At 44.4% G+C, this 23477-nt stretch overlaps 1 protein-coding gene across 3 annotated transcripts; it reads left to right on the forward strand.

Annotated features, from left to right (window-relative positions):
• Positions 1–798: 798 nt before the first annotated feature.
• Positions 799–23273, forward strand: bcorl1 (BCL6 corepressor-like 1). 3 transcript variants are annotated; one of them, XM_083915794.1, is made up of 12 exons: positions 799–903; positions 7427–7511; positions 7616–10219; positions 10483–10615; positions 11494–11964; positions 13749–13936; positions 14165–14431; positions 14553–14719; positions 15939–16084; positions 19222–19299; positions 20205–20376; positions 21565–23273. In XM_083915794.1, exons 2-12 carry the CDS (start codon positions 7506–7508, stop codon positions 21917–21919), a joined length of 4587 nt encoding a protein of 1528 aa, XP_083771920.1. In that variant the 5' UTR covers positions 799–903; positions 7427–7505; the 3' UTR covers positions 21920–23273. The 3 variants fall into 3 exon arrangements, with proteins under 3 accessions (XP_083771920.1, XP_083771922.1, XP_083771921.1); XM_083915796.1 differs by having other exon boundaries at positions 10486–10615; XM_083915795.1 differs by lacking the exon at positions 799–903 and adding an exon at positions 4505–4516.
• Positions 23274–23477: the final 204 nt, after the last annotated feature.

The following is a 23477-nucleotide window of genomic DNA, read 5'->3' on the forward strand; positions in this document are numbered from 1 at the left end:
TGTATCCGGTTATAACTAGGACGTCTTAAACGTGTGGAAAAGGGTCTTTAAAGGTATTAAATTTAACCTCAGGATCCCTGCCCTGCTAAACACTATTTAAAAACATGTTTTCAGTTTCATTCATCAGCTGATAAACACCTATACTGATATATCTGCAATAACATTAGCAGATGTAATCACTGACTCACCAGTTGTACTGCAGGTCTATTGCTGCTATGTCTGACGGTAATGTTGAGAAACACAGAGAAAAGAAAACAAACATTATTCAAACTTTTCCGTATTTGTTCTTTGACTAAACAGTAAATGTTGGTCAGGCAGATAATGTATTTGTTGGCCCGCTGAACCTGTGTCAGTAATACAGCCGTGATAATGCAATGTTATTGCTTAGCTTTAATAAACCAGTGGGTGTGCCTGTCGATTGTTGGGCACTTTGATTTTAAACACTTCATGTTATCTTCATTTCTGACTTATGGCTCCATTTGAAATGAAACCAGAGTCACATTTTCAGTGTCAGAACATCAATATTGTACAAGTAATGTGAAAAGTGGCTAGAGTTGAAATGAATTGCTGAATCTGTTGGGGCTCCAAAAGCACTATTTATCAGACTCCAGCGAAGTCCCCTGCAATTAAAGATTCAAACCCATCGAACACCAGCGTGTTTGTTATTCACCTGTAGGGCTTTACCCGGCGCTAGGACCCAGGGTGCGCGATTTTCATCTCCAGCTGCTGCAGACCGAAAACTGGCAATAAGGGAAGATCGCGAGGACAAGCCAAAATTGCATACTGTATTCATTCTACTTCAAAATCACATCCCCGGACCCGCACGGAACCCCCCTGTGTAGACAACAATCGCTTGTTGCTCTGTGTGCAGGCGTTGTGGCTGTAGGCAGCTCGGCGCGCAAGGTAAGACGGTGCAATACCATGCGATTACTAATAACAAAGGCGTTACGGGCGAGCAGGGGGCATTAAAGGGGGCATTGCACAACGCTATTGAGGGCGAGTAAAACTCTTGTCAAACTTTGACCTGGATATGTGTATTTTCTAGTTGCTGGTGTCACGCAGGAGCCACAGTAGTTGGCGGTGATGTCTCGCTGTTATCCCGCGGCATTATGTAGGATCGTGTCACATGTAGCCTATAGACAGCCAAGTTGTGTATCGAGATGACACACTTGAGTCCGCCGTCCATGTGCATCGACTGTGGATGCGGTCGGCTGTCCAAACGCCGACGCACTAACTATATACGAAGTGATGCGTTTCAATTTCGGACATATTTCACATCAACTGGACGGCGCATCGAGCCATCCATTAAGCTGGCAAACAAGAACACCACTGTTTCTGTGCTCGGCTGCCATCCCCCCTTTCGTTTATTGTGGAATAATTCATTACTTATACCAAGATGGAAGAATAACACGCTTGATTTCTTTACTCAGCGTTCACCCGACCCCCCCACCCACCGCCGTCCCTGCCTCGACATTCAATACTGACCAGGTGAACCGCGAACTTAGACGGGACATCCTCGTCGCTGTAAACCATGGCGGCCTAAATAGGGTCGATAATCTCCGATATGACTCACAGATATATGACCACGAATGCCCACTTTGAAGACGACACTCTTGTTAAAAAACCCAGGCCTTCGAAATAAACAGCGTGCCTTCATCTGTGCTATCGCAGTTGTCATAGTGCATGTGCGGAATACCACATCCCTGCTCGGCAGATTTATAACTGCATGCATAACAAGTTTTTTTGTTTTAACCCTACAGCTTCAGACCTCCGACGTGGAGCCTGTGAACCAAACTCGTCTATAATTGGTGAAGCCCCGAGTAGCCGGTCACTACCGGGATAGCTCCTGCGCGGTCGTTGAGGTCTCCGGGTTACCCCTGCTCAGACACAATGCGATGTGTCAGCTTCCGACTTTGTTACACTCCTGCTTTATGCCCACACGGTGCTCTACGGCGTTCCTCTTTTAACCGATCGGCGTTTTTTTGTTTCCCAATTTCCCATTTGGCCATCTGTCAACGATTCGGCTGCTTAGTTGCACGCAGCCATTACTGAGCGAATGGCGAAGGGCATGTTAGGAGCTCTCACACACACCGATCCACCCCGCGATAGGAAAAGGAAAGCAGCGAAATAGTTTGAGCTCGGAGGCTACTGCTCGCGGCGGATGGACAGGGTCGTTGTCCCGCACCGCCTTTTAGTGGTCAGGGACGACATAAATTACGCATGGTAGTAAACAAACTCTCGGAGTCAGCCTCGCTCTGAGTGTGTGTGTGTGTGTGTGTGCACGGTTATTTCCTCACCACCACAAGTGTTGAGAAAAGTAGGAAATTTGTTGGCCTAAAGGAGTGGATACCCTTGTAAACAGCAGGCCCGCACTGCTTTCGGGATTCAGGTAAGACAAGTGGCCTAATTACAGCAGAGGAACCTGTACTGCTCCACTGCTGTGCCAGAACGTGATTATGGCACACTGTAGGAGAGCTCAATATCCTGTGATAGTTTATCTCTGGGGGGAGATTTAGAAAAGACTGAAGTGCACATCCTCAACGGACTGTTTTGATCTGTCAAACTTGTATCTGTGTGACTGGAAGTTGCAGATGTGTTGCCATTAATTTCACTGCAAATATGAGCTACTGGACTTAAGGTACTATCTTTGTTTCCCAGTACCTGAGTTTAAAACTTCAATAAGGAAAAGTTTACCTCCTGTTTCAATGTGTACTTGTTCAAAGGGAAAATATAGCAAAAGTAAAAGTAGATTTGTATTCAATTACTGATGTAAATATGATAATACCGCCAGGAGAGCTTCTTTTGCACATCATTTTACCTTTCTCGTGGTTTCATCTCCCCGGCTTTTGGTGGCTTGTATTTATCTAGTAGCCTGTCTGCTGCATTGTAAATCGTGTTTGGATTATTTCAGTATAGGTTCAAGGCTGTTGTCTAAATGAACTGGCACCGCTTGTCTTGTTTTCCTGTGAAGTCTGGTAGAGAACAGAGGAATGAAATTAAAATTGAAGCCTTATCCAAATAGTAGTTTTGCTTTGCTCAGCTCAAGTCCTCTTCTCTGTAGAAAACCGTGTGCATGAACGCAGTTAAAGCCTGTCCTGGTGATAACAGGAAATGTGATTTTGACACACCGCACTGCAAGATGTGAATGACAGTGAACTTAAGACGCAGCACGGAGTGAGTTGCACTATTTTTTTGTCCATATTCATAACCTCATTACCAGTTGTCTTGCCGACAAAATGTCTTCACCATTTAAACCCGAGCATGCCAAGGAAATCCTGACACCGCTGGGATGTAGTCAGCCCACATTAGTGTCAATCACAATGAATGAGGTGAAAGTATTCAACGTGAATCCAAGGGAGTGGAGTCGTCCTGTCACTGCATGAGTTGTCCTGTTTTTGGATTAATTGTGTATTTAGGTATTGTCAGTGAAGGGCAGTATGGATACTGAGGCAATATGCGGATGAGAGGTATAACACTGGCTCTACAGAGTCCTAATATCACTCTTGGTCTGCAGAGGAATGTGGAAGTGGTTCCACGGCTCAAAACATAAACGCCAGTAAGTAAAGTGAGTTTTCTAAAACACAGCCTGCTGTCACTGTGTGGGCAAATGTTTTGTTTCCAGGGTGTTTTTTTCTATATATACACATCAATTGAAGTTCATCAGGTGTTAGTGAAGTCACATCTTTGGAATCAACACACATGATCAAAACTTATTGAAAGAAAAAAGTCTCACATAGTTTCTAGTTTTGGAAATCCTGCTCAGAAATCTGTAGCAGAGGCTTTAGTGTTTCTCCCCCCCATCTTCTCCGGGCTGCATCAGACTGCAGCTTACAGCATGCAACTGGAGAGCCTCCACCACCCCAAGTCTTTCCTCCTCGTGTTAATTCCCCTGCAACAGACCCAAACCTCTCCCACTCTTTTTTTCTCTCTCTCTGTGTGTATTTGGCAATTCCGTTGAGCAACCATCACCCGCTGCTGTGGCTCTGTTAATTGACCCGACTGCCACTGAAACACAAACACCCGCTCAGCAACACTCAGAGGCTGCTTTGGGTTACGACAAAGGCAGTTTATTACTTCGTTACCCCGATAAGCCTCCTCAGTTTAGCGCACCGTTACACTCTTTTGGTCGCGATCCCCCCCATTCCCCTTGAGCGGCAGAAGCTCGCGTTGCATGCCGGTACCTGCAGTCCTTACCCCTCCCAGCCTCTCCGGCGTCTAATCCTGGGCGTGGATAGGCGAGCACTACATCTCCCATGCTGTCACAGAGCACCCTTCTGCCCCTCTCTCTCCCACCAGACTGGAGATACGAAACGGACTGTCTTGACGACCCCCCTTTCCCTCCCCTCCTCCTCTCTCTCTCTCTCCCTCTCTCCCTCCCGCCCCCCGGACTTTTAGAACCGAAAACCGTCGAGATTAGTGAGCAGCCACGGACGGCAGCGGAGGCGAAAGGCTGGACGCGGCCGTACCAGAGTCGTGCCTGTCGGCTACGTCGTTCACATGCCATTCGGACGAGCTGGTTCGTAACTGTTTCTGTCATTAGACATCTTTTTTATCTCGCCCGCTGATTAGCTCGGGGATTATTCCGTGTTTCGGCAGAGAAGGACGCAGCGGAGAGGAGAGGAGAGGCTCGGTGAATGCCTTTCTACGCCGGAGTGCTTCAGTGTGTCCACCGAAGGGCCGATAGGAGAGACTGGAGCACTTCACATTAGGTCGGCCGGAGATAAATAACAGCAGCCTGCCTCAACACACCACCGGGAGTATAGTGCGAGGGCTTCGCGGAGACTCCGCTGCGCAGGGAGCTGGGAACCTACCCACGGTGGCGGCGGTGGAGGTAGTGGTGGTGGTCAGTGGAGTTAAATAAATTGTTTGCCCCCTTTTTCTTGGTGGCCACTCCAGCATAACAATCGTGTGGAATAAGTTGTGGCACCCACCCGATTGTTAGTTTTCCAGCTGGCTACTTTAGTTTTTTCCTCATTTGCGAGTGCAGTCAGTTTCTGTGTTTTCAGCGCGTGAAATGGATTATTTTTGTTTGTTAAAAAAAAACAAAAACAACGTCCACTCTCTCTCTGGTAGATATAGTTACTTTGTTTTTCGGGGTGTTCGTGGGCTGATGGAAACGGGAGTCAGGAGTTGTGTTTGTTTGTTTGGCTCGCCCTTGTGTTTTCTGTGTGTCTCCTGCATCGATGTTGACTTACCTTATCTGGAGAAGATGTGACACAGTTGCCACATTGTGCTTCGACGCAGCCACTCTATATTTATGTGTGTGTGTGTGTGTGTGTGTATGTGTGGGTGGGGGGGGGGGGTCTCTCCTTTCACTAATATGCACAAACATCTGTCCTTCATCTCCAAGCATTTCACCCCGTGCGATCGTCGTTATTCTCGGTTGTGTGAGTGTAGAGGCAGACGGGCTCCGTGTCCATCACCTGAGCCTCTCGTTATGGTGCCTGCTCGCCATCTCCAGCGACAGAGAGCGACCCGGGGCTCAACAGAGTTTCTCCGTGCTCATGTGTACAACAGGGGGACGCAGATTGTTTTCAGAGTGACCCCCTCCCTAATGCCACCACATGCATTGTGCACTTTACCCCGCATATGACATTGGGACGTGTGTCTTTTGTGCCGTGGGGGCTGGACAGTGAACTGGCCGGGCTGAAGTGGGCGAATCGTTTGGTTTCGTCGAGGGCTGTTTTTTTCCTCAAAGGTAGCAGGCTCCACTTTGTTTTGTCTGAGCGGTGTGGCTCACGGCGTGTGTGCCGGGCTACTGCATACATTAATGGGCCTACATCAGAGCTGATGAATGCAAATGTTGTGGCGGAGTAGACGCCGTATGATCGCAACACAAAGACAAACTGGCTGTAAGCAACTGTTGTACGGTAATGAATGCAGACCCTCCTTCCTTACACTGAGCGGTATCTGCATCACTGGATCCCTTTCAGTCCGTGCTCGCAGATTCCAGCAGAGATTGGTTTTCCAGTCATTATGTGCATCATATTCGTCATGTTTCACTGAGTCCTGGGTGAAACGTTTTTCCATTTCCCCACCAAAGCTTTGACAGATTTTCTTTTTGCCTGTAGTCCCTTTTCGTAGTCGTTTCATTTACTTGCAGATGCGCTCGCCGGCGCTCACCTCTACATACCGGGGCTGTTCTGGCGCCTGCCGCCGGTGTATATGAGATTATTTCACATGTTTGCTTTCAGATGACATTGGGATAGATTAACTGTTTGCTTATTAGTATTAATAATCGGGTGCATCATGGTCAACATTGTTTTGTGAGTTTTTCAATAGAGGAGCAATGGGTGGAATTTCATTTCAGATTTTAGATCACACTGCATGCCCCCTTCATTAAAACTGCATTCAAGGTGGGCTGGTCATAAATAACTTACTGTCCAGTGATGGATAAGAAACTAAACTTTTGCTCACTTCTAGTCGTCCAGTCTTCACATGACACTTTGAGGCTGCTGCTTAATAAAAGATTGTTTGAACAGTCACAGCTGATTGCCTCATGGATGGATTACTGAGTGGGTCTACCTAGGGTCCGAGAGGTCATAGGTCCTAAGCAAGGCCGTCTGTTTTTGTTATATCATCCAAAACTGTGATGTTCACATTTTTCTGTTGTAATCTTTGCACATTGAATGTCTGCTGTACGCAGTCTCATCTCGTATTTATTTGTACCTAAAACAGCTGCACAGTGGCCACATTCAAATAAGAAATTTAAATACTGTGTGTTTGACAGCAGAATCTCCCTGATTGAAGAAAGACAATCTGCATTACAGATTCAGAGCGTGTCTTGAATTCTGTAGTGTTAAATGTGATTTATGTGGAGTTTGAGTGTCAGTGTTGATCTGTTGTAGCAGGAAGGCTTGAAGTGGTGTGAACACAGTAGTTTCCACCAACAGCCAAACTTTAGACTTAAAATTAACCTGCAAAATACTGCGGAAAACACGTGTGGATCGCCTGCAAACAATGTGTGGGGGACAATGTGGTATTTGGGAACGGTTGCCTTTTACGTGTCTCTGTCAGGGTTTGTTGGCTCTCATTTCTCTTACTGAATATCCTATTTTTAGTAAAGATAGGTAATTCACTCTCTAGATCGAGCCACAGTGACAATTATTGTTAGTATTCCCTGCGTGCAAGCAAATAAAACCAAAGGGAACCACAGAACAAATGCATTCTTCAGTTTATCACACTTCTCTCTGCTACCCTGAATTATCTTTCTACTTTGAGGAAATTGTAACATATCTGGCATCCAAGCCTGTCTAAAAGAAAGGAACCTTTCAATTGCCCAATGGTGGTTACTGTAGTGTAAATCATTTACTTACACAGAGTAGGTATCTTCATGAGGGTTTGAAAGAAAGTCTTTTCTGCGATCGAAAGGAGAATAGCACCAACAGTGATCACATTAAATTTTCTTTTCTCCTTTGTTCTGCAGCATATCACTGTATTTCAAGGAAAACTCTCACCTGACTGACTCAGCTACCCCCGAGGCATGTTGTGTTAAAGAAACACCTATGCAGGTAATTGTTGTTGTTTTTTTCTCATTACAGTTAGATTACTAGATTAGAGCCTTATTTCTCTTATCTAATTAACACTGACATAATGATCTTCTCTTATTACTCAGGTGGATCCTACACTAATGAATGTAGGGGATGGGGGCACGGTGAGCAGAGAGATCAGTGCTCCAAATAAAGCGTCTGCTAGTATGGTGGGAAATCCCCCCCTGACGCTACCCCCTGAGTTCAGAGGAGATGTTACCCTCAGTCAGCAAAACAAGACCACTCCAACAACAGACTGTAAGACAGCAAAGGCCTGCCTGGACACTAGCAATTACAACCACAGCCCTGAGCTTTCTCCACCTCAACAGCCCAACAATGCACCAACGTCCGGCTCAGAGAAGAGAGCAGACAAAAGGGCAGAGGCCCTTAAACTCAAGGCTGATGGTGCTGGGGTCTTCCCCACTCCTCAGTGGTCAAGTGGCGTAATAGTGAACAGGGAAGACTCGCTCAGCCCCTGTCATAGCAATGTGACATCCAGTAAGAAATCCCACCTGCAAACACAATCTTTGCAAAATGCTCCACCTGGGTTTCAGTGCTCTGCCATGTTTAAACCAGTCCAGCCTGTTGCCTTCCTTCCTTCCACTAATTTTCCCTCCCCGCTTTGTAAAATCACTCTTCCACCAGCATTGGGTCAGATTGCAGCGTTGAGAGAAGCCACAGCCAGTCAGTTTCAGAAAGAACTTCAACCTCAAAGCTCAGGTGTCGGAGGGGCACCTCTCATGCGGACCTATCCCTATCCGTTCTCAGTAGGCCGGACTCCAGCTGCAGAGAAAAAAGCTGGCACATCATCATCATCATCAAAACTTAAATCTAACCATTCATCTAATAAGAATGCCAAATCTATGGGAGAGCATAAATCTTTAGCCTCTGTGGTAGCCTCACCAGCTATTGCCCTTCCATTGCAGCACCCATCATTAACGCCTGCAGCACCCACACGCTACACGCTGTCTCCCACTGCTGCCCTTTGCTGTGGCTCCGCACTGGCCAGCATCACCTCTCAGAGCAGACTGCTGAACCATGTGGAGAAAGGCAACAGCATAGACAAGACAACCCTGGGCTCTCTTAAAACGCCACCTCCCTCTGCTTCAGAGGACCATACAGCTTGTTCTATTGAACCAAGAGATGTACCTCTGGATTTGTCTGCTAAATCAAAACGTCCAAAATGCATAAATGACCCTCCAGTTACAATGATCGAGCCTCATATTAATGAGTCAAATCAGAGAGATTTTCTGAACTCCAAGAGGGCTCATTCTACAACTTATAGCTCAGCAGTGCAATACCCTATCTTACCCAACACCCACAGAAACGGATCCCATCAAAAGCAAATAAATAGGCCTCAGAATCACCAAGTCCCAGAGCCCAAACCAACCTGGAATAAGGGGTCTTCACAAGACTCCATAAAAAACATTCCTGGGACTTACGTAGGTGTGGCTAGCCCCATACTGGCTTCTACTCTGCGGGGTAAAGACGGAAAGGGGTCTTTTGCAGATGAATTTCAGAGTTTTGCAAAGCAAGAGTTTATATCTATAATTGACCAAGGAGAGCATCTGGCCTCAGGAGGAAAGAAGCCATCCTGTCTGATGAAGGGCAACCAACATGCTCACAGTGTCAAGCATGTTAAAAACACCAGCACAGCCATAACTAAAAACTGTCCCTCTAAAGGAGCCCTAACGACAGCCCTGTCAAGCTCTCCCAGTGCTCAGACTCATCAGAAGTCTGGAGCTGGCATAACAGCGGTGCCATACTCTACCACTGTTGCCAATCCAGCTTGGCAGCAGCCACCTCATCTTCCTCACCAAGCCCCGTCTGTTCAGAGAAAAATCACACAAGGATCTTCAAAGACAAAGAGCACCACAGCTACAGAAGGATCGAAGTTACAGAGTGCCCATCACAGCCCGTCCAATCCTGAGGATGATAAGTGGGAGAGTATGAAGTCACCCCTGTCAAACCTCGCGTCCATCGTAAAGCATCAAGCTCTCGAAACAACCGCACCAACAGGTGAGAGCAATACTCAGGCCTCACCTGTTGCATCAAGAAACGCTGATGTTCTGAATCCACTCACTGGGAGCCAAGACACCCAATCCAAGCATACCTCTGCTTTTGAATACCCACCATACTGGTCTGTGGAGAAATGGACTGGTCTGTTATCTCAAGGGGATTCAACTCAAGCTATGAAGAGGCACGAGAAGAAGAATGCCACTGAGCCTTTGGAGAATAATACAGAGTTAAACACCAGCCAGGCAGAACACACAGGATTACAAGCGAAGCAAGGCTCTTCTAAGCCCGCCGGCCAGTCGCATCTCTTTGGGAGCAATGCATCAACAAATGGGAACAGGATGGAGAGCAAACTAGCCCAGGTGTTAGAGGGGGATATGTTAAAGAAGGAAAGTGGGGCGTCAGACAGTCCTCCCAATGAAAACTTGGAGGGCGTGGTTGCATCCATTCTTACAGGCCAGTGTGTGGCGGGAGGCGACAAGTTTGAGAAGAAAACCAACGGAACCAAAGAGGAGTCGCCAAACAAAGCAAAAGCTGCTGCTGTCAAACAAAAGAAAACTGGTCCTAAGAAGCCGGCAAAAGAGAAGTCTTCACCGGTCTCATCAAAGAAGGCTGCAGGAAAGAAAAAGCAAGACACAGAAAACACTCCAACCAAAATATCTTATCAAAAGAAGGTAGGCCTATATAATCTGTCCTTTTTTTAATGTGTAAAGTCAATCTTTTAGGGAACCGTTTTAGGTAATCTCATCAATCTCATCAGGATTTTAACAATTGATTTGACAATACAGAGCTTCCTTTCAAAATATGAATCTATGACTAATGATTAAGGATTCAAAGGATTTATTGCGGGTCTGTTACATGCTTTCCTTTACCGTGAAAGCTTTGTGATCAATAGTCTCCAATGCAACATGCTCACTCTGTCTCCTGTGTATTTCAGCAGAAGAAACAATGTGCATCCGTGCTGGAGCAGAATCTATCAGCGGGGAAACTTTCTCCACAGAGTAAAGAGCCGACTCCGAGGGATAAGATCAGTCCCAACAAGGTTGAGCAGCAAACCCGCAACAAATCAGGTAACTAGTTTGTGCCATACATTGCTGGAAAGTTAATAAAATGATCCACTTCATTTTCCCTTTTCAATATAACTCTAGTGTAATCTTGTCCCTGACGACCGTCCTGTCACTCATGCTTATCACATCTGTAGCAGCAGAGCATCGGTTTCTGTTCATTCTGCAGCTCCGCAGACGACAGCGATATGTTGTGGTGTATCATACTTGTTTTACTACATTAGCTAGCTAACCATGTGGCTACTTCCATACTTGTCATTTGAGTGGAAGCTAATGTGTGTATCTTAGCCTGTTCTGGCTATAAGTACGTAATAAATAGGACATTACATGTGTTCAGAGTAAACTCTTCTGTCCCGGACTCTCAGTTTGACACATCCTTTAAACCGAACAGTTTCAGTTGTTGCATTTATAGAACGTAAAAGTCTGAGGTGCTGTTCATCACTTGACTCGACAACAGCAAACCATGATTTAATGTTTATGACGTTATTAACCATTAACAGTGAACTAATGCTACAGGTGACTTTGGACAATAAAGTTTGTTAAACTGTAAAAGGCAACAAAAAATTTTTTGAGTTTAGAATATCAGCCAATATACTGATATCACTATACTAATATCAGTATCAGCATCAGCCCCAAAAACCCAGTATCTGTCAGCTCTAACTGATGTTTCAGTTGTGACATGTAGCATTTTATTGATCTTACAGGTAGATCATTCTCTCATAGCGTTAGCTCTGGGGATAAATAGCCTGCAGTCAGCCTCTGGAGCATGATAATTGTGTATGAAATGTGACACTAATTATCTGGATGATGTTTTTTGATGTCTCTGTCATACTTGTTTGCATAGAAGCTTTTGTGAGTATAACAATCAAATGTGATTTAATCAGCTACAGATAGCGGCAGCAGTTCTCAGAGTATAGAGACTCCAGTGTCTCTCAACCCCTCTACCGTATCCGGTAAGGAGACAGACGCTACAGCAAGCTCCTTCCCAAGACTGAGGAGAGGACGACGGCGAGCCGATGAGGCTCGACACGACCTCTGGGGCTTTGCGACGCCTTCCCCTCCACCCCCACAAATGCTTCCTCCCCCAGTTTCCCCGTCACCCCCTGCGACTCCAACCCAGCCCGTCCGCCGTCCGAGAGGGAGGCCTCGCTCAAACCCCCTGCCTGATCGATTGAATCAGGGCAAGGGCAAGACAGCCAGCGCAGAGGGTGACACGCCCGCGCCCAAGAAACGCCGGCGATGTCGTAGCAAAAAGTATCAAACTGGGGACTACATCATCGAGAAAGACAAGCTTGAAGACGGAGCGCGCCTCCAAGAATCCGACTCCCTGAGACAGGACAGCGCGGTCCCAGCAGGTACACAGTTTCTCTCCAGAGATTAGTAAAGTTGTTTCCAGCTCAAGTTTCAATCAAAAGTGCAGCTGTTAGTTACAGATGTGATAAAAACTATTTATAAATTATAGTGTGAATCTTAAAACCTTTGAGTGCGGCAGCTTCTTAGTATCTTTATACAGTACAATGCAGGTCTGATAAATTGTTCAAGTAATTGTTAAAAATTCTTGTCTCTGTTTTACATTATTGTAAAAAGAATGTCTTTGGGCTTTGGACTGTTGTTTAGACCAAATAAGACATTTGAAGACATCCATTTGGACCCTTTAGACATGATGGTGGACGTTTTAAACAAGCGGTAACCTCCAGGGCTGACAAATGAAGCCAACATGGAGCTGCCAAAAACTGCAGTTCCTCAAATGGCTGGGACGGGCTCCGAAAGAGTCAATCCCCTTAGAACGCTTATGGTAAAGCTTCCACCTTTTCAGCAGAAGTAGACATTTACAGCCTTTTAGTCTCTATAGCTAATTTACCCCATCATGACAACTGTACAGGGGCTGAACTTGTATTTAACTCACTCATTTAAATTATATTAACATGAATTTGAAGTGATAGATGCGTGCTGTCAACAGCAACCAGGCTTCTTTGGCCCGTCTCGGATCCATCCATGCTTCACCACTTTGCCCATTTTTTGGATTAGCCGGGAGTTAGGCGACGTCAGGCCCTGCCAAGATGGCGACGGCCGGCCGGTGCTCCCCACAGTGAGCGTCACAATGGCTCTTTCATGACCTGTGGGTTTCTGTTGTCCATATATCTATGCAGTGACAGTTGACTCTATGGTGGCGTGTGATTTTCTGATGTTTCATGGACAACAGGTGATAATTAATTATTTAGAATAATATCTGATGAATGAGACTAAAACTAGCTGCAGCCCTGTTCTAGTCGGTGAAAATGATTTCTGTCAACAGTTTGTCTCTAGAAAAGTCCGTCCAGATCAGCCTCTGCATCATTTCATGATTTAATCAATTTATTCCACGATTGCGCATTTCAGGGCTTTAACAAGTTGGAAATAACACATTTTATAACATTATGGCTCACTGACAAAGTTACAAATTGTGGATGTATCCCATTTTACGGATGTATATTAACTTAAACTTATGAGTGAATATACGATTACATGCTTAGATTTTTACTTTTAATTTTTTACATAAATATATTGTTTTATTATCTTCTTGAGAAAAGAGTCGGCAAAGCTGCTGACATCAAGTATCTGTGAGTGTGGTCACAAAAATCTGTTTAGGAATTTAAGATAAATCATTCAGAATTGACCATAAGAAAGCTCTGATCGGGGCTTCTATAGTAAAATACGTTTTATGAGAATGTACATCTTCATAAAAGGTACATAAGAAAAGGTTTAACAGAGCATAAGGAGACAGATTCAAATATACAGTAGATACATTTTGTGATAACGGACAAATAAAAAAAAATTGAGATACATTTAACATTAGATGAACACCAAAGGTTATGAAGCCGGCCTATGCAATCTGCATTTTATGTTCTCGGGGGCCACATCAGCTACCTGTTGATGAGGATAAGGCGTGCCTCATATTACAGAAATAGGGCAAACCTGAGCACAAGACTGCAAAAAGCAAAGCAGAGTAGCTCATAGATGGCAGGTTCAGCGTATTAGATTGCTAAGCTAATGGCCAAAATAGTACCTAAAATACCCCATGCCTCGTGTTCCGCTTGACAGATGAGCAAGAGCTTGAAGCTGCTTCATAACTGCAATCCAATCTGACTTATCTTTACAGAACCACAGGCAGATCCGTGTCCGAGTCCTGCTGCCTGCAGTCCAGAGCCTCCTCCACAGAGACCCTCGTTCACTCGCTCGGGGTCGGTACGCTATCAGGAGAGCGCAGTATCTCCAGACGTCAATGACAAGCCTTCAGGGAAAAGGAAGTTCAAAAGCAAACACCTAAGTGACAACGATGAGCAGAAGGTAAGTCACAGTGCATTTGAAACCTTACAGGGTTGATAGAAATAAACTACAGTAAGCCATGAATATATTAGCTTACAGTGCCCCCCTGTGGCTAGATAAATGCCATGTTATCACTTTCATGACGGCAGCTGGTTTTATGCTACACTGCAACTCATCGCCTTAACTTGCCGTTGCATTACAAGAGATTCCATTTCACACACTGCTCTAATCAATACATCTTTACTTTAGATTAAGACCAAACGCAGCAGCTTGGGCAAACGTGCTGCCTCACTCGCCCTGGATGATGATGGTGCTGATTTCAAAAGAACAAAAAGCCCTCCAGCCACTCCAAAGAGTTTGCTATCATCACCATTCAATAAAAAAGGCTCATCGGGGAAGAGCACTGCCTCAGAGTCTCCACCCAAAAAGCCTGTTCCCCCGGAGGTTCGTCGGCTGATTGTCAATAAAAATGCCGGGGAGACTTTGCTGCAACGTGCTGCACGTTTGGGCTATCAGGTAAATCCACTTGTCTACTTGTGTTGTATTGCTAATATGCATTTAACTCCAGTTAAACAGTGTACCTCTTTGAATAATAATGTGAGTGACTCGGTCTGTGTGTGCTACCTCTTTTCTGCAGGATGTAGTTCAGTACTGTCTTGAAAAGGACATCAGGGAGGTCAGTCGGCGCGATAACGCTGGTTACACCGCCCTCCATGAAGCGTCCTCACGAGGCTGGACTCGGATCGTCCAGATACTGCTGAAACACGGCGCCGACGTCAACTGTAGCGCCCAGGATGGAACACGGTGAGGCCTCATGGTGCACAATTCACAGTCATGGTTCTAGTTGAATCTATAAAAATGACCGTTTCTCATGTAAATATTATCATGGCTGTAGCTTTTGTGTTTGTTTGAGCCTGGAGGTTTTTGCTTGACCCTCACAAACGGCGTGTGTAACAAAATAATCTCAGTTTATTGGAGCCATCTGTCATCTGTCTTTGTTGAGCTTGCTAAGATGTTGAGAGTTTATTTAGCACATAGGCATGTAGTGGCTATATATAGTGCATATTTTGTTGTTAAAAAATATCAGTTATACTCAGAAAATCGTCTGGATGTTAGATTAACTCTCTTATAAACCCTCTACAGATGTTGGGAGCCGTAATGAACATACTCACTGACAGGTTCGATCTTATTAAGATAAACCTGTCAGTGATAAAATAAAGGCAGATGTTATTTGCACCAAGGTGTCAGTAGTTGTTGCTTAAACCTCACCAAACGGCAAAAATAATAAGTCAACTAAATTTTAAGATAAAGTTCATGCATTCAAAATCAGGGCTCCTGGGTGAGATTCCAATGTCATAATTACCTCCCATAGTCCTGCACTTTGTCGCTCTTTATACTATTATAAGTGGGAGGGTGAGGAGTCGGGTGTAATTTGAGCCCTCCATTAAATAAGATTAAGATTATATTCTGGTTACTTATCCTGGGGTTTTTGTTGAAGTGGTAATACTTCCTGTCAACTGTTAAAGCATGATTTTTCCAGCCGAAAGGCGTCTCATAAGATAACAGTTATGATATGATAACAGTTAATCACAGGAAAGTGAATTTGTTTAAGTACATCCCGGTCCCACACATCTGATACTCCATACACAACAAGTTCGCAGAGAGATTAAGATTAAGTCTTAAACTGTATAATCCCTGAAAGTAGTGTTAGGCAATAAACGAAGAAGAAGGAAAAAAAACACCTATCGTATATCATTTTCTGTATTGATTCTGTTGCGAACTATGTTGCAGCAATATTTGTTTGAACCTTATGTTCATTTCGCACAAAAGCTCTTAATAGGTGAAGAAAATACTTTTCATCTGGCAAGTATTTATTTCACACAGGTGTATAAAAACGTAGGCTTTACCATGTGGTAGGATATATATTATGAAGATGTGAAATGACCCGTCAAGACAGAAGGTTTTGGCCGTTTCGTCAGACCCTACCTGACGGTCATCTGGGTTTTGTTTGTTCCTTCTTCAGGCCCCTTCACGATGCAATAGCCAGTGATAACCTTCCAATAGTTTGGTTGCTTCTGAACCACGGCGCAGACCCGACTCTGACCACCTACTCTGGACTCACTCCGGTCACACTGGCACACAGCCCGAGCATGAAGACCTTCCTCACAGGTAGTTCACTCTTTTTCTTTCCCTGCTTCTCTGTCAGTAGAACTAGCTTTGGATAGAAAACATGTCAGAGTGCTGTTTTACCTTGGGGTAAATTAATTTTTCACATAATCAACAAACACTTCAGACACAATAAACAACGTGGCACAACGGATATAATAAGGCTAATAAAACAAAGACATTAAAATAAATAATAAAACTTGTATTTGTCAACTTTACAGTCACCCATCAAGCAATGTGTCAACACATTAACAAGCTCTCTGCCCAGTCCCATTACATCACATTTGGCACAGTGAGCAATAAACAGCTTGCATGCAGCATACATGAGAAATGCAAAATGTTACATCCGCACAGGACTCGATATCAAACTGTTTGTCACAGATTGTTTTGTTGTTTTAAAGCTGAATTATGATTTGTCCAAAACTGAAAATGTTGTCCTAATAAAAGGAAACATTTGGGAGTTTTCTAGCTGCTGGACTTGAGATGAGTTTCTGGAGAGTTGAGACACCTTCAAGAGGTTTAACACGACAAAAGCTGTTAAAGCAATTCTTACTGTTCTGCCATTTTCAGTTAGAGCGCTCAGCACTTCCCTCCAAAGTCCCACCCTCTTCCCCCTGCCTGACTTCTGACCTCCCTCCTCCGCTGACACATGTGTTGAGAGAGAAATGCTTCGTTCAAGTGCCATGGGAAATTTGATGTTTTGGACCTCAAACTCTGCAAAGTGCACTGAAATGCCTGTCAAAGTGGAACCTCCTACCATCGGATTTGAGGGAGATCAACCTACCCCCGAATTCGCTAGTAGGAGGTTCCACTTTGACCGTATTCAGGTGCTCTTTGCTTAGTTTGAGGTCTGAAACTTCAACTTCCCGTGGTACTTGAATGCAGCGCAAGTGAAACAGAGCCACAAATGACAGGCAGGAAGCTCTGAAAATCATTTCATTTGGACCCAATAAAATGATCAGACTTTTATCAGAAATATATGAGGATTGAATATTGATGAGTTTTAACACCTGGTGGATTTCTTTAACATTTTAATGTGTCATACGCTTATGAGGAGCATTTCAAGTTAAAAGAAAAGTGTAAAAATACCAGAAAGGTGTTTTAAAGGTGAAGCTCATCTCGTGTTTGGAGGTTTGAGTTCACGCACACTGATAAAAGTACTCGTCACCTGCAGCTCTTCATCAAACCAGTTCACTGCGACCTCTTCTTTTACCATTTCCCCCTCGTAGCGTTGCCCTTTTTTAAAAATGACCTGCTGTTTTTTTTTATCAGTCATAAGTTGAAATAAAGAGAGCAGATGACTCGACCATGACCGTACCCAATCACCAGTATGCTTTTATCATTAACAATCTTCTGATAACAATCTAAGTCTTGTCAGAAGATCTCTGTTTTTTTATTTTATTCAACCTTTATTTATAGGGGTAATCTTATTACCAATACACAACAGCCTTACCACACAAAGTTACAGACAAGCAGGACCTTCATACAAAGAAAAAATACGACATAAAAGTGATCAAGTCAGAAAAGTGAAAAGTGTCATGGTGGTAGGTGGTAAAAAACACGAGCAGACTCCCACAGTCGCTCTTTCCAAATGTCTTAAAGGAAGTCTAAAACCCCCTCTGGGAATCAGTTCCTGCTGTAGCTTGTTCCAGGTTGAGGGGGCAGAGAAGGAGAAAGCCTTTTTTGCTGAATTCTGTCCGAACAGAGCGGCTTGAGAGAGTCATAGAGTCAGAGGCCCCGTTTGTGTGACATGTAAGCGGATAAATAAGTGGGTATTGGACTGTGGATGAATTTCCGAGGATGCAAAAACCGCCCCTGCCAGTTTAGTTAAAGCTTTGATTGAAGGAAAAACAGGCATTTTGTGTAAAAGATTCAAATGATTTCTCAATTATTGCTCATTAAGAAGGCCTATGATTGATGAAGGCAAAAGCTTTAAATGTGCTTTCCTATGTCAATGTCGTTCCATGATAACCGAGCCAGACAACATGATTAATTACACTCACTGACTTCCTAGGAAACATTGATGACTTCCTCTTGCTCGTCATATTGGACCCAAAGAAAGTCCTCGAGCCTTGTTTACAGACACTGCGTCTTTAGCTCCGTAATTTATTTTCCCATCACTGCTGATGGTGTTGACCAGTTTTAAGGATCTTTCCCCACGTTGCCTAGAGCGAGAAAAACATCATGTTTCTTTCACTGTCAACTCGGCCGCTGCATCAGTGTTTAGTGGAGTGTGTTAGTCTCACATCATGCGTCTCTGGTGAATAGAGAGATGAAGGCTCAGTAGCTAATGCAGAAACACACTCGTACAGATCCGATGCCACAGACAGACACAAAACTACACACCCACGACTGACGGCCACTTGATAAAGTTACACGAAGGTTCCTTTAGTTTACACCAACAGTAAATGCAAGTTGAAGTGTGTCTTAAAATGTCTGAAAACAATCTATTTCTGCGTACACCCTCTTCATATTTTCATAGATTTGAAGCCGAGTTCAAGATTAGCGACAAGACGAGTTGAAACGTGCAGTTACTTGCAACGTGCAGGTCTGCAACGTTCTGAAACCGGCCAGTTCACGCCTGTGAGACGGTGTCTCATCTCCATAGCAACGCACCTCTGTACTTCTGTTCTTACCTCCGACTTTTCAGGCTTTTTTTCCTAGCTGGATAAAATTTGTAGCATTATAAAATATAAAGGAGGACGGAGAAAGTGAGATACTCGCTACAGCTGCATTTCTGTAGAGATGAAACCGAGAAAATAACGTTTTATTTCCCTGATTCACTGCTTTCTTCGCCATTATGGCCGGCGCTCCCTCTCCTTATTCATTGTATTGCTCGCTCGGCCCTCTCTCTCTCTCTCTCTCTCTCTCACATACGCTCGTTGAGCCTCCGTTCATAACGGCCTTTTCACCAGCTGACAGTTTGTCTGTTACTTGACCAGCGGACTTTGCCGGCTTGAGTCCAGACGAGACGGGTCAGTTCACACCGCTGCAACTTTCACCTGCAGCTTTTAAAACAGTTTTGTCGTGTTGTGAATCTTTGGTCTGAACTGGGCTTTACACATCAAGCAGTGATGGCTTGTAAACTTAACTCAGATCAAAATTTAATACATGAACGACACTGTTTTTTTCCCCTGCAGAATATTTCTCAGACCTGCAAGGCAGCAAAGAACAGGATCTCCGTTTGCCCTGGGAATTCTACAGTAGCTGCCTGTTTGGTAAGAAACCTTGAGATGTTTTTATCTGGATCTGTCTTTCTGTCTGCCAGTCCATCAGCCTACCAATCAAATATTCTTACGCCCGATGGCCGTGAGGAAGACGAGTTGAGGCTTGTTGCAGTGAAGATCGGGTTTCCTGGGTGCAGGGAAATTATTCTAGTCGGTCACTGGGACGTGGAGGGATGTTAGCTTTGTGTACCAGCATCAGAGTTGTGCTGTAAACAGCGACGTGGAGCCGGTTCTCCAGCGGAGGATGAACAGGATTAGAGTTGCATGGAAGAACAAAGGGAGGCTAAAGAGGAAGTGCACTACAGCTTTGTGGATAAACTCTACAGACTTTTATTTGTTCCCCCAAAAATACTTTTTATTAATCTTTATCATTGTTTTAAAAAAGATCTTCCTCTAACTACCCTAAAGCTGAACAATTCAAATGTATTTACCGTAGATGTCTTGCTTTAATAATGACTATTTCAGTTTATTCAATCATATTAAGTTTAAGTATTGTGCAGTTTATGAGTGAAATGCTTCGACCGGTTTGAATTATTTTCTATTTTTACATTGAAACTATCCCTTTCTTTCCGAGGAGGAGGATGATGACGTCACCACCACACTGGGTTACACGTCTTAAATCAGTTCTGTCAGTTCTTTCCTGATACCAGTCTTTGTTTTGTTTGCTAACAAAATTTTTTAAAATAAGTACGATCTTAGAGTAATTTAATCTCTCTCCTCCATGTTATTTCTGGTCATGCGTTCTCATTGCACCAGCAGTCAGTCTTAGACGTATTATGGCTGTTGTGAATAGACGGTCCACTAGAGGGCGCTCAACCCTCGTGTATCGAAGCAGGTCATTGTCAGCGCAGAAATGTTCTCCTCCTCGTCTCACATCAGTGGATGTTTCCCCACAGAGAGTGACCAGGAGCCGTTCTGGGACTTCCTGCTGTGTGAGCAGAATGAGGAGCTGGAGGAGGACGTTACAGGAAAGACTGAGTCGGACTCTGACAGAGATTGCCTCGTGTTTGAGTTCTCCACCGAGCCTCTCTTGCCCTGCTATCACGTGCAGGTGTCATTAACCCAGGGGTGAGTTCACACAGATATTATAGATGCATATGAACACTAAAGGGTTTGAATCAAGAACACACTAGGTAAGAGCAGGTTTTTAGAGAATACCAGGGTTCCTACGCAGTATGGAAAAGTATGGAACTTAATTTGAGCATTTCCAGGTCTGTATCAGTTTGGAAAAGGGAAAATAGTTTGAAAAAAGGTTTTTATTGTTTCCAGACTGTTATCTCACTTACTTAACTATATTAGTCTATATACCAAAACAAGTTTACTAAAGCAGCATAGCCGACCTGTAGAGGAAATCAAACTAAGGGCGCACTCACACTGTCCTTCCGCACAGCGCCCCGGGCTTTAGGGTACTTGTCCCCCCTCCCTCTCCCCCCGCGGCCCAGCCCCGTTTGTACTCACACTACCTGGGCCTCGGCCAATGCTTCTTGCTGTCCATACGCCATCACGCCGTAACACGTCACACGCATTGATTGACTTCATCGCGATGCGTCGCTTTGTTTACAAATCTTTCCATAGACCTCAGAGTTTTTGTGCGTCTTGTCGACTGTTTTTGAATCTTTTCATCGACCAAATCTGCAGTAAACCTTCCACCTTCGCATCACACCAACGTGAACCTTTCACCGCCATTGTTGTTGTTGTTGTTGTTAAATGTCCGCGCATGGTCCCTCCTTCTTTTTTCTACGTCCGAACAGGCGCACATAAAGGACGTCAGAACCACCGTAGGCCTCGTGCTCGTACACGTGCGCATGCTTGTGCTCGTACATGTGCAAACGGGCTCTACAAAAGCCCACCTCTCTCAGGTCTGTCCGCAGTTATGCGCGGAGCGGGTACACTCACACTGCTCAAACGCACTAGGCTTAAGCTGAAAAAAACGGTTTTGGCCCGGTGCGGAAGGACTGTGAGTGCGCCTTAAGCAATCTGGCTGTAGAATGGTGTGGGGTTACCATGGTTACTGTTCGCTGTGCAACTGCGATTCTCATTTGTTGAATATTTTCCATATGTGTCGTCTACATTTTATTAATGATTTAATTTTAATTTATCATTATTTATGATAAGTTTGCTCCATCTAAAGCCAATGAAGCACAGACTTATGTTTTCTTTTGTAGTTCCTGGTTAATTGTGCGTCTCTATCCTCAACAAAACTAAAGAGGAGCTGTAATTCATAACTCTAATCTCAGACGTGTTCCTCTCTTACAGCTTTTGCAACTGGTTCCTCCTGACGGACGTCCTGAAGCGTCTGAAGATGTCGGCGCGGATCTTCAGGGCGCGTTACCCGCACTTGGAGGTGGTGAGTCTGTTGCGTGCTGAGCTCTGGAGGCAGGTTTCCATCAGCCAGGTGAGCTCCGCTTCGCCTTCACCGTACAGAGGCAGATATAAGGAGGAGGAAGAGGAAGAAGAGGGACTTGTGGATCTGGTGCGATGTGTACCAGAGCTCCAGAGACTACTGGGCTCCTCCATTCACATCCTGCATGAGGAAGAAGAGGACGAGGAGGAGGAGGAGGAGGAGGAGGAGGAGACACAGACAAACACAGGGAAGCCTCACAGCCGATAGCCTCTCTTTCACCGCACTCCACCGTGCAAACTGCTGTCAACCCGAGTCCTTCCCTGCAAGCAGCAGCTCAAAGGAAACCTCTCCGTCCGACGTAACGAGGGTCATGGATTTTTATCTCGTGCGACAGTAATGACACTCCACCTATAACCTTTGACCTCAGACAGAAGGTGATTAAGTGATCACAAGGACCTGCACACGGGAGTGGGTCGGTGCTGGAAAGCAGCTTTCAGGTTCCTATCTATAGGTATATTTGAATACATGAGAACTATTGAGCAAACCTTTTGTATCGATTATGTATGTATATGGTAGTGTATATGTATATCTTGCCATCAGGGTTAAAACATTTGGTTATATAAATGTATTCTTGTGGCAAAGGATGAATTATGTTCAGGACTTTTTTTTGTTTGAGTTTGTTCCCGGGGGAAAGCGATATTTTTTTCGACGGGAGATAATCCAAGACTTTTATCTTGGTGAACTCTTGCGTAACGCTAAGACGCTTAAGTCAGGGAGGCCACGGGCCCAGATGGTTCCTCCGTCAACCTGGGAGACCTGGAGAGAAGAGACCAAGGCACATATTATTCAGACATAATCAGAGTCTCATTTCCATTTTTCTCCTCTGTTTCATTTTTCACTTTATTATCCTTGAGAGATCATCGCTGGACGGACCTACGGAGTTTTTTTTTCCTCCTCATTTTTACAAAGAAAGCGCGTGCCGTCGCCGCCGCTGTTCGCAGTATGAAATTATGTTGTTTAGGACCTGGAGGTTGAGTTTGTTTATAGAGCTGGACAGATCGAAGTGTTCTCCACTCCCCAGGTTGCGCTCCTCCTGAACTGATACAGAATCCTGTGGATCTCTCTCAGAGGAAAAGTAGTTCCACCTCTGGGGTCCGAGGAGCCCAGACGCCCTCTCAACTGCAGCCACGTCCTGATATGGTGTTCCCACATCCCAGAGTGCTTTGTGTTGCAGTGTTTTATTTACACTGTTTGTTGTGCTTAATTTAATAGTCATTAATATATTTGACCTCTTGTGTATCTGATAAGCCTATCTATGAAAAAAATTGCTTTGTATGGTTGGTGCTTCATTTTGAAATGTACTTATTAGGATCCCTTTATTCTGAGATTTTCCTCCCTCATTCAAGAACAGTATTTCAAAAAAAAAAAAAAAAGCTAAAGTACAGTTTTATTGTACTGGTGCTAAGACAGATTTTTGTGTTGACAATCAATGATGTTTTGGTTTGAAGTCACAAACTAATAAAAGATATTTAAGATGAAGAGACTAAAGGTGTAAAGAAAAGTATAGTTTAGTTAAAGAAGAACCGGGATACAGCACGACTGAAGACTGAGCAGTGTGTGAAGAGCCTTTTATTTGATTCTTTTATAAGAAATCAACAAGAATAAAGCATGGTTGTGAATCATAGTTATCTTTGTCAATTGGATTATTATAATGAGAGCTGAATTGGATATTCAGCGCAGAACTCTCCCTCAGGCGTATTTCTAATCACCCCTTCTGCCGCAGACGTTTTACTGAATACATTTGGTTTAAATTGCAGATAATTTG

The sequence above is a fragment of the Echiichthys vipera genome, assembly GCF_963691815.1.
Source record: "Echiichthys vipera genome assembly, chromosome: 6".
NCBI classification, from domain to species: Eukaryota; Metazoa; Chordata; class Actinopteri; order Perciformes; family Trachinidae; genus Echiichthys; species Echiichthys vipera.